The sequence below is a fragment of the Diceros bicornis genome, chromosome 38, assembly GCF_020826845.1.
Source record: "Diceros bicornis minor isolate mBicDic1 chromosome 38, mDicBic1.mat.cur, whole genome shotgun sequence".
Classification (NCBI taxonomy): Eukaryota; Metazoa; Chordata; class Mammalia; order Perissodactyla; family Rhinocerotidae; genus Diceros; species Diceros bicornis.
In genome coordinates, this window is record NC_080777.1 from 10,714,803 (window position 1) to 10,727,140 (window position 12,338).

Below are 12,338 nucleotides of genomic sequence, written 5' to 3' on the forward strand. Positions count from 1 at the left end.
ACTTGATTTAAAATTGTTTGTGGCACATTAGATCAGGAGAGAATATGTACTCACCTTCTCTCTCTTATCCCGGCCCCTTGACTCCTGTTTCTCTTCCCTAAAGTCTGTAAGATGCTAAAAAGAAATAAAATTTAACTTATTTTTAAGAATCATAGATCACTTATTAGTAAAAATTAACTTGATGATTTTGACAACTAACAGAGTATATTTGGTATTTATGGCTTTTTCTTTTTCCTACAGAAGACCATAGGCAAAATTGCAACATGCTTGGAATTACGAAGTGCAGCTTTACAGGTAAATAGGTGTTTTTTTTTTTTTTTTTACTCTTTTTAATATAAAGAAATTATGAACTATTCTGATAAAACGTTAGGCATTCATGCTAAAAGCAGTATTGTCTCAGAAGGGTTTTATAACAATAGGAATTCATAGGTTAAACTCATATTAAAAGATTTAGTTCGTATTTTATAAACTATAGAAATAAAAGATATAACTTTAATTTTTTTTCTGTTATTTTTAGCCTGAATGTTTCAAAAATGCAAAAACAAACAAAAAACAGTTTGGGATTTTTCACTTTCTACTTTGAAAGCTAGAAATAGATTCATTTATTTTGGCAACTTTTGAATATTTAGTTCCTGCCACTTAAAAGACATAGAGGGTAGTGAAATCTTTGTAATACAAAGATGTAATATGCATATTTTAAATTCAGTCCACACAGTCCCAAGAAGAGTTTAAACTGGAGGACCTGAAGAAGCTAGAACCAAGTAAGTTTTATTTTATTTTTTTTAGTAATATTCCTTTAAGAAAATATTTAATCTATTATAGATATTAAGGTTATTTAGCATAGATGCTTATTTGATTTATTTCTGTTAATATCTACTCCTATGTGATTTTTTCATGCTTTTATAATTTCTATAGTATTTATAGTAATTATTTTATGGTTCACCTTTATTATAGAAGTACACCTCTAGGTTGTCCTTCATCTATATATTTTAGCCTTTATTTTGTTTTAATCACTTTAATAAGACTGTAATTACTTTGGTAAGCATTTACAGTAGAGTCTACTGCGGAATATAAAGTTACGGTCACTGATGCCCATTATTCTACCTGTCATTGAAAACTGCAGTCCAGCTGTGTGAGCTGCTATACAGAATATTTCCTTATTATCCCCATTTTCCTTTCCCTTCTTGAAAGCTTTCTGGAAGTAAACAGTTCCTTCAAACGTTTGGTGGTTAGGATGCTGCTAAATAAAGCTTTTTTGCTGGTTCAAATGACTGTTCTCTCAGAGGAAGTGTTTGCAGTATAGGCAAAGACATGAGGATTGAATATCACCACAGTCAATTTTAGGACAATTTCATCACCCATAAAAGAAGCCCGGTACCCGTTAGCAGTCACCCACTTTCCCCCACTCCCCCTTTCCCAGCCCTGGGCAACCACTAATCTACTTTCTATCTCTATAGATTTGCCTGTTGTAGACATTTCGTATAAATGGAATCATACATAGTCTTTTGTGACTGGCTATATATAAGACTATTTTAAGAAAAACACATTGATGGCTCTAAAAAAGATTACAGCTGCAGTTAGGGTGTCTATTATGTGATGGTTCTAAGAAAATTATAATGTTCAGTTTTTTTAATGATAACAATAATTAGGATTTTGACTCCTTCTTTAGGCACTGTTTTCCATTAGTTTTTTTTTCCTTTTCAATTTGTTTCCAAATAAAATTTTAGAATCTTACAGATAAGTATGATGACTTGTAAACCATTTATCCTCAGATATTTATGATCTCTTCCTATAAACATGCTCCATTATTTCTCCTGTGACCTCAGGATCTTTCGTTGGTGATAATGGTTCCCATTTCTTAGAGTAGCAGCTATAGTCCAAGCACCCAGGTAAATCCACTCAACTGCATTTCGCTACCTGACATTTGCCCGTAACCTTACGTTTGTAAAGGCCAGAGCTGGGTTTGACCAGGGTTCAGAGTGACCGACCCCCAAGTCTGTGTTCCTTCCACTTTAGTCTATTGTTAATACTTGTAATGGTGCAATATTGACATCAGTCCTAAATATCATAGTTGTTTAGTTCATGCTCCTGAGAGACTACTGACCATATATTAGTGGAAGATTGGACTAAAATCTACAATCTTCTCTTTCTTGTTTTTTTGTTTGTTTTTATTTTTTTAAGACAGGAGTGGGAATGGAAAGGAAAGATAGTATTATTGGGATTCATTTTGTTATATTTTGAATTTATATAGTGCTTTTCACGTGGACTTCTCCCCTGTGGGTACTTATCTTTTTAGGTAGATTTTATATTTAAAATTAGATTTTAATTTGCTGTTGCTTCTAACATACATGTGTATATTGTATCTCAGAAGGATATGCTTTGTAATTTCGAATTTATCAAAGTTAGGCACTTGTACTAAGTTAATTATTTTATCAGAATTAAACATTTTCTACAAATTGGTATTTGACTATATTTCAGAGTAAGTGGTCTTAGTCAAGCTGGCCTCTGCCTCTTCTAAAACTATAAGGAATGGAAAGTTAATGAATGACTGTACCTTTCAATATGTGGGACTTAGTTGGTTTATTTTGTTAATGTATTTTTCCTTCACGGTTTTTTAAATCTCTTGATAGTCCTGTCTGAGATTCATAAACTAAGACCTTGAAAGTACTAGTCATTTAATTTTCTTATGTTAATCCTTAGTCATGTACTACTTATTTCTCAGACATATCTCTCCTACCACCACTTTGTAAATTTCCCTTCCATTAATTCATCCTTCAAGGCCCCAAAGAAATCCCACTTTTCTCTGAAAGCTTTCTCTTCTCTCCCTAGCCATAATTAAACTCTACCTGTCCTTTAGAGGAGCACTTTTCATATCCATTATCGTAGTCTTCCCTGTATTATTCTCACTTATATTTATTTCTCTCCTCAAGGAGATTGTGAATAACCTTTGTGTTTTCCCCACAGAGCCTAATTCAATGCTTTGCATGTGGTATGAACTTGGCAAATTTTTAAATTGAATAGAGTTGAATGTCTTCAGGGAATCTTCTCCATAATTTAAAAAATAACCTTTCAAATGTGAAGCACTTGCTCATTTTGCCTGCCACAAAAATGAAACAAGTCAGCCACAAAAGCAGAACACATTTTGGTATTTATGTTTGATATTTGATATTTTGATATTTTTAGAGTGTAGGGTGGCAGGCCGTGCTCCATGAGAGCAGGCCGGAAGTGCTGAATTTTTACTAGTGGAGTACACTATCAGATGTCTGCTGTTCAGTGGTCCTACGCGTGTAAGTCCTACTGAATGAGCCAGTTGGTGCCCCCATGATGGGCTCCCTGCTCATGGTGATACTCTCCATGAAATTATAAACTTGCTTCTCCTCTTCTCCACATCTTCCTAAAGTATCAGTACTAGTATCAGTGGAAGAAGAACCCTATGTAAAGTTTAAGTAGAACCCTATTTTTTTTTTCCTTTTTGGTGAGGAAGATTAGCCCTGAGCCAACCTCCGTTGCCAACCCTCCTCTGTTTCCTGAGGAAGATTGGCCCTGAGCTAACACCCATGCTATCTGCCTCCACTTTCAAGCCGCTTATCAAGCCATGCTGTGGCAGAGTCCCATACGTGGGACTCTGCCACAGCATGGCTTGATAAGCGGTGCATAGGTCCCTGCCCAGGATCCCAACCTGCCAACCCTGAGCCGCCAAAGCAGACCGTGTGAACTTAACCACTACACCACCGGGCTGGCTCCTTAAGTAGAACCCTATTTTAAAAGGACATTAGAATCTCTGTTATTCTGTAGTTGGTGAAAATGAAAACCTATCCTACAATTACAGAAAGTGAGAAAGGATCTGTTATTTTTCTTCCAAAATTATTCATACAAATTCATGTTAAATTAAATATCTGACATACTCTATACTTGTAAATACAAAATAAGGAAAGGCTATTATGCCAAAAGAAATGTTTCCTTTTCAAAGCATTGATACCTAAGAAAAGAAAATACTGTTTAATTATTCTATTGCAATATAAATGCAAGATATTCTTAATAACATACAGAGTTTTCAACTTTTTTATTGATTATTTTAATACATATGTTGAGTTGATTTTTGCCCCTTTTTATTATTAAAATATGATCATTTCTACACTTTCATTTCTGATATGAATGATACCTGGTCTATTGTTTGTCACCCACTCCCCCATTCTTAGTAACTAGCATAATACTGTGTAAGTGATTAATTGATATTTGAGTTGAATTAATAGTGTACTCACAACGAGCAATCATATGCCAGGTTTAGAAAGGATGTTCTTATAATTTAAAAAATAGTGCTTCTTACTGACACCTGAAATTCTGGGATTCTAGTCAGCTGCATGGGGAAAACTAAGGAGAGAATAAATTACCATATAATAATGTAGACGTATTCTTATATGGTACTTTAAATTTTCCCATGCATTTTTATATATATTATTTTATTTAATTCTCTCAACAGTCTGAAGGGAGTGGTATTCCCATTTTAGAATCGGAGAAGCTGAGATTCAGAGTCATTATGTGAATGCTCAAGTTGTTAACATAATTGTAGGGCTAAGATCTGATTTCAGATCTTCTGCCACTTCCTCCTTGTTTATCAAACTTCAGCTATATAGGCTGTTCTCTTCCTTGAACAAGCCAAACTAGTTCCTGCCTCAGAGCCTTTGTTATTTCTCTAGCCTGTTCTCTGAATCTTGGAAAGCCCTTGCCCCAGAGCTACTTAATGGACGTTTCCTCTCCTTCCAGGTCGTAGCTCAAATGTCTTCTAATAATTTAGTCATGAAAGGCCATCCCTGCCCATCTTAGCTGAAGTTCTCCCTCTACTCATTCCACCTACACACTCCTCCTGTTTGTGTCCTTTATAGCGCTAATTACAGTCTCACATTATCTTATTAATTTGTTGGTTTATTTATTGTCTGCTTTTGCTGACGAGGGTCTAAGATCCATGTATGAGGGCACGAACCCTTCCTCTTGACCACTGCCATTTCTTTAGCACCTAAAACAGTGACTGGAACATTATGGGCGCCCAGTGCACATTTGTTGAGAAGAAGAAAGAGAGAGGAAGGATGAGGGTAAGAGCTGGAGGGAAAGAGAGAATAAGAATGAATGAGAATCTAGACACAAGTCTCAGACTTCTCTCTCACTGAAGGGCTTAGTAGGAGTGTGTATCTTAGAAGAAGTCTGATAAACAAATCTGACTCCTGTTGGAGTAAGTCATGTAATTGTAACCTGTGCACTGGGATTTCCTTCTTTGGGATGACAATATGCCATTCTTATTTTAGCTCTGAACTGCAGGACTCCAAAGTTAGCCTGAATAAGTTGAGTACAAAATCATAGGAACTTTTTGGATTGCCCAGTTAATGCCATTACTTCACCTTCATATAATTCCATGTAGTTACTGGGAACCCATAAGGCCAAATGTGAAGCACTAAGTTACATACTTATAGTACCCCTGTAAGGTATACATACTTATAGTACCTCTCCAAATGTAGCTAGAATTGCAGAACATCTCTCTTTAAGTTTACATGCCAGAATGTAATTATCAACTACCATCAACTACCAGTGTAATACAGGAGGTGGTGCCATGTTGTTTGAAGACTTCTCCTGAGGATAAATTCTTCTGTGTGTGTGTGTGTGTGTGTGTGTCTATATGTACATATATCTATGTATATAATAAACTTTATCATAAATGGCGTATGAGAATTGTAGCCAGTTTTACCAAACTTTACCAGTTTTATGGCATTGAGGGGAAATCTAATCAAGACATAGAGTAAGATATGCTCATGTACCTCTGATTGGTCATCTTTGATACCAGTCTTTTAATGCAAGTACTCCAGGGAGAAGGTATTCTTTCTCTGGTCCCCTGTGTCTCACCTAGGACCTTGTACATAGAAGAACTATTTTGGGGTTCGTTGTCCATGAGGGCTCTGAGACTCTAGAACTTACTCTCCTTGGAGATCTGACAGTACTCTGAAATTACTGGGTCCTGGAGTATACTATGGATGTTTTCGTTTTACTAAGACTTTTAGTGGAAAAATGCATTGTCTCTCTGGATGATGATAAGATTAGGAATTTTTAAAAAGTATTAATATGCATAGTAAAATTGATTAAAAATCAGTTATTTATGATAAAATTTTTTACTTTGACTCATCGAAAAATTCATGTGTCTTTCTCTCTCTTTTTATTCTAGTCTTAAAGAATATTCTTACATATAATAAAGAGTTCCCATTTGATGTTCAGCCTGTCCCCTTAAGGTAAAATAAATAAGCACCAATATTTGTCTTTTTATTTTATGATCTTATTTTATACCTATTTTTCAGATATTTCTGGATTTCTTTGTATTAGCATTGGTATCATTGATATCGATATATCAGCATTTTTATGTCAACATGTTTTATATCAGCACCTTACCTGGGAAATGAGTAGCTATGAGGCTTCTCTGGTATATCTAGTTTTGTAGCTCACTGTGTTGTCGGTCCTTTTGTGTGCAGAAGAATTTTAGCACCTGGTGAGGAAGAGCATTTGGAATTTGAAGAAGATGAAGAAGAGAGTGGAGCTGGAGCAGGGTCTCCTGATTCCTTTCCTGCTAGAGTTCCTGGTGGGTATCACTTATTTAAAAATATGTATTACTTAATCCCTGGTCAGGGTATTGGGAACTTATTGTGGTACTTGCCAGTGGAGAGTAAAACCTCTCCAGGACCCATGGCAGTCTTAAGCAAATTTGTACGGCCATATTATTGGAAGTAGCTATTTTATAATATAGTCTGAAAGTATCTTACTATCTCTGTCAGGGGCCCCCAAGACCACCCTCAGGTTCGGTCAGTTGCTGGGGGGACTCCTGGGACTCAGCGTATAGTCGTCCTCACAGCTGTGACTTATTACAGTGAGAGAATACAATAACAAAATCACCCAAGGGAACAGGCGCATGAGTGAGCTGGAGGAAGCCAGTGCAAGCTTCCAAGAGACCTCTCTCAGTGGAGTCACATAATTCCTCCAGCAACGAATTGTGACAACACGTGTGAAATTGTGTCTCCTAGGGGAGCACATTAGAGACTCAGGGCCCAGAGCTGTTCCTGGGGGCTGATCACATAGGCACCCTCTGCCTAGCACTGACTGGAACTCCATACTCCCAGAAGGAGAGCAGATATGCAGGGTAAACCATATGTTTGCACAGACAGTTTAGGCATAGGGACCATTCTCATCAGAGGATGGTGGGAACCCTTCGCAAATCCAAGTTTTCAGACAGTAGCCAAGCAGGCTTTTCTAAGAATAACAGTCTCAAGACTGCTATATTAACTCTTTTCTGTACACTATCATAAATACTTCTTTACTTAATCAAATTGGGCTCATTAAAATGGACCCAGGGGAATGGATACTGAGCAAATGCCCTTTTTTTCCATCTTGTTTTAGGAGAGCCAATAATGTATGGCCAGCCTTTTTCATTCACTGAAGATCTCGATGAAGATCTTCCCTCCCTGAAATAACCTAGGCAGGCACCCTGGATACATTTCTGGCCTCTCCCAATTACTGTTTACTCTGTTCTGTTCTTAGACAGTGCATAGTTCTCATTTCTGATAAACTAGTTCACTTTAGTAAGTATAGCAATATGCTGTAATATTGCGATGCGTTTAAAAATAGACTCTAGAAGTTTTACCGTGCAGCTAAATACAATTTGTGTGTCATCCAGTTAATTTTCCTGGTAATAAAAGTATAAGAATATTCTAGTATTTTTAATACTCCTTGGGGAGGAGGCACTATGGAGTAGGAACCACATAGGCTTGAACCAACAGGATACTTGGGCCTGAGTCTAGGCTCTGACTGTTACTGGTTGAGTGACTTTGCACCTGTTTCTTTTTTTTGTGTGTGAGGAGATCAGCCCTGTGCTAACATCTGCCAATCCTCCTCCTTTTTTTTTTTTTTTTTTTGCTGAAGAAGACTGGCCCTGGGCTAACATCCATGCCCATCTTCCTCCACTTTATATGGGACGCCGCCACAGCATGGCTTGCCAAGCAGTGCGTTGGTGCTCGCCCGGGATCTGAACCGGCGAACCCTGGGCCACCGCAGCAAAGTGCATGCACCTAACCGCTTGCGCCACCCAGCCGGCCCCTGCACCTGTTTCTTAAACCAGTCTGAACCTCAATTTCTTTATTTGTAAGATGGGATGATAACAGTGCCTCCCTCATAAGGTTACTGTGAAGGTTAAACAAGGCACTGCATAGAAAGCTTTTAGCGTGTTACCTGTCGTATGCCGAGTATTAGTGGTGGTGGTCATTCTGATCACATCACCTTTCCGTGGAGGATAACAATACCTACACTGTAGAGTTATTGGGAAACTTACAGGCACTAGAGATAGTAGCCATTCTTGTTAATGCTTCTTTGGTACAAGGGCATTATTTCCAATCGACTTAGCTTTCTGAAGGGAGATGTGGTTTTCTTGCTTTTGTCTTATATGTAGGACATTTCAAGGTTGCTGAGATGGCGAGAGAAGTTATCTTGCTGTTTTACTAACTGAATAATTGTTGTTCCCTTTTCAAACACATATTGTAATTGATGTAGCTTCCAGTACTGTAATTTCTGTCTGATTCGATCATTGCTCACTTGCTGTACTTCTGCAGCAAACAAGATCTTTAAAGCTGATGATGTAAATTGTGAAACAGATTAAGGTTTTTGTGGGGTTCAGGTTGCTGTGCTGAAAAGAAACTTCTGCCATAAATTAAATCCATTTGCTATGTAAGATTAAGCTAGACTGAATAGATTTTTATATTTTGATATAGCATTGTGATATTTCGTTTCAGAGATACAAAAAGCTTACTGAACTCTTGGATTCCCCGAATTTCTTTTTCCTAAAAGTAAGAAAGAGTACACGTAGTTTAATTAGTTGTATCTAGTTTGGGATCATATTGTCCAGGTCCTATAAGTGTTTTTAAAAAGTAATACGTAAAATTATATTCATTGAAATAGTAAGATGATATTTAACTTTTAACTTATTGTAAAGCAGGAAAAAATTTCTTGTAACCCTGAGGGGACCCGAGATTTCAGTCATGCTAGGATGTGCCTGCATTTTGGTGGCAAGATGTTTCTAGGAATTTTTATGGCTTTTTCTTTTTGTTACCTTTATTTTTATATAACTTAATTGTAAGTTTGTTGTCACTTTCTTTGTAAGTCAGATTTATTGAAGTATCATTTATATATATAAAATTTAATCTTTTTAGTGTGCAGCTTTTTGCATTTTGACAAGTGCATATAGTTCTGTAACTACCACCACTGTAAGGCTGATGAGGATTGAGGTATGGTATGTGGATATGGTGTGCCCAGAGTAGTTTCTTCCCATTTAAAATTAAAAGTGAATTAGCTAACCTTTCTTAGAAAAAATAAAAGTTAAGCTTAGGTTATCTTTCTTGCTATTAATCTTTCTTTCCTTTTCAAATTTTTAAAAACTCATAAGGCAAACACAATAAACTTCTGTTAAAAAACTGGCTTAAGGGGCTGGCCCAATGGCGTAGTGGTTAACTTTGTGCACTCTGCTTTGGTGGCCTGGAGTTCGCAGGTTTGGATCCTGGGCACAGACGGATGTGCCGCTTGTCAAGCCATACTGTGGTGGCGTCCCATATAAAGTGGAGGAAGATGGGCACAGATGTTAGCCCAGGGCCAGTATTCCTCAGTAAAAAGAAGAGGTTTGGCAACAGGTGTTAGTTCAGGGCTAATCTTCCTCACAAAACAACAACAACAACAAAACTGGCTTAAGCCAAAATGGGATTTAGGGGCTAGCCCAGTGGTGTACCTCTTAAGTTCATATGCTCCACTTTGGCGGCCCAGGGTTCGCAGGTTCAGATCCCGGGCACAGACTTATGCACCGCTCATCAAGCCATGCTGTGGCAGCGTCCCATATAGGAAGTGGAGGAGGACTGGCACGGATGTTAGCCCAGGGACCATCTTCTTCAGCAAAAGGAGGATTGGCAACAGGTGTTAGCTCAGGGTCACTCTTCCTCAGCAAAACAAACAAAACAAAATGGGATTTAATTTTTCTAGAGGTAGGCTTGGTAGATTTCCTTTAAGTAAAAGATGTATATTTACAACCTGTTATTTATGACCTGAAAATTTATTGACAGTGTTGAATAGTAAAGCTACTAAAATCATAAGCCAAAGCAATATGAATAAAAAAATAGCCCAAGACACAATTTTCAAGATTTTAAAAAACATTTTCTTACTGAATGACATGATGAAGCTCAAATATAGGCTTAGCAGTTTCAAAATTATTATACAGATGTGTTGATTTCTTGATCTCTTGTGTGGGCTTAAATATACAAGCACGTATTTGTTTTTGAAACGAAGAACAATGAAATTTACCTCTTTAGTGTGAAACCTGTGCTTGGTTTTTGCTGCACAAATACTCAATTCTGAGTTGACCTTGAGATAAGCAAACACGGATTTCATTTTCAGCTGAAATGAGGCAGTTTCTTGCTCACATATGTAAGAAGTTGGAAATTGCAGCAAAATGTTCTTTGCTTTCCTATGCAGGTCAGGGCTTTCGTCTTTCACAGAAATCCAGGACATGTCTAGGGGCACAGCGGTGAATACCATCTTAAGTGGACAGTTAGACCACAGCTCACAAAGTTCTTCCTCTTCTCTCCAAGTCTCGAGTCTCAGGCTGGGCAGAAGAGTCAGAGAAAGAGCCCTTCACCCAGGCATATATCTGTGTTGAAAGGGAAGGAAAATACTGTTTGATTTTCTCCTCTAGGTCTCCAGGCTGGTTTTCAATAAGATTTGAGATGTTGATATTTTTCCTTGCTCCCAAGCCCAAGGAGTTTTGGAAACATCTCAAGATTTCCTTTTCCAGCTTAATTGTTTTTCTTTTCAATCCAAGAATCCTGTCACTTGAAATCAGAAGGTTTGCTCCAGAGCTTTGCAGAGACTGGTTCATGTGAAATGTCTGTTAAGTAGGCTGTGTTCTGCAGCCCTTCTCTGTCTTCAAAGCCCCCAGCAACATCTGGCCTACTCTTTCTTGCAAGTACTCTGGCAATTCACCTTTAACTCAAAGACCTGTTGGTAACTCTTTCTTGCTGGCTGTAGGAAATGATGGATTGCCCTTCTTAAACTAGCATTTCTACGTGAAGCACATGCCCACTGACTCATTCCAGACTTTGTGGGGGTGTTTGTTATTTTTTTCCAAAATATGATACAGTGACACCTGTAAGTCAACCATGGTTCAAATCACATATTTCTGATAACAGAAAGATATAGACTAAAATGAAATTTAGTAGATTTCTAGTAGCTGTTAATAAGGAAAATTAAATGAGTCAGTGTACTTATATATATATAATTTATATATATATATAAAATATATATATATACTCTTTATGTATATAAACAACTTTAATCAGGAATGATTCTAATTTCACAGACCTAGATACAGTATTATTTAAATGATAATGGCCCTTAAGTTTTTTTCAAATTTTTAAAATAATTTAAAAAATGAACAAACTTCTTATAATTTCAAACTCTTTCTCTTGAAAGCTTAGAGGTACCCATGTTCCTCAACTGCTAAACAATTACTAGCTAAAAGAAATTGTATATATATTTTAATATTTTACCATAATTTCTACCTCTAAATTGAATTCAGAATTTCAAACAAATAGTGTCTCCATAACTTTTTAGCTATATACAATATAAATTGCAAAGATTCTCTATTTCCAGAATTTGAAGACACATTTAATGTGTTGTCTACTATTTACCAAATATTATGGCCAGTTTGAGCAATATCATTATCTTAAATTGTGTTTAAAATGATCCCAAAATAACTGAAGAATTTTTCTTGAAAGAAAAAGATGCTACTTAAATGCACAGCGTTGTCATGTGTATCCTTTTTATTACACTTTAGCAGCACAAAGAAATGTGCACTTAAAAAAATATTTGTATGACAGAGAATCTGAGTCAGTAGTAAAGATATGTGAATTTCGTTACAAGTATGATAACTGAAACAATGAAAACTAACAATATATATATTATCGCATATATATGATATTGCTTAGTCCACATTTTGGACACCTGATTGAACTCTGTTCCAAGTGTGGATAAAAAATTATATACTCCTTGTTGATATTTAATTTCTGAAGCACTAAGACAAAATAAGGACCAACTGACCTCTCATGGTAATACCAGTGCCTGTGGCAAAATCTGTATGGTATCATATAAAATGTCAAGCAAATAAAATTACTTAATAAGCAAACTCAAATCACAATATTTTCAATAATAAGTGTAATCCAATAATAAGTGTAATCCTCAGTAATTTTCCGAGAAGGCATTGCTTCTTTAGGATTCTG

At 36.6% G+C, this 12,338-nt stretch overlaps 1 protein-coding gene across 1 annotated transcript in view; it reads left to right on the forward strand.

The window, feature by feature from the left end:
- AIDA (axin interactor, dorsalization associated) overlaps positions 1-12,338 on the forward strand; it is a 42,756-nt gene that overhangs the window by 15,007 nt on the left and 15,411 nt on the right. The window contains exons 3-6 of the mRNA XM_058533669.1: positions 241-294; positions 707-761; positions 6,209-6,272; positions 6,510-6,616. Of these exons, the coding sequence (XP_058389652.1) occupies positions 241-294; positions 707-761; positions 6,209-6,272; positions 6,510-6,616 (280 nt within the window). The remainder of the gene's footprint in view (positions 1-240; positions 295-706; positions 762-6,208; positions 6,273-6,509; positions 6,617-12,338) is intronic.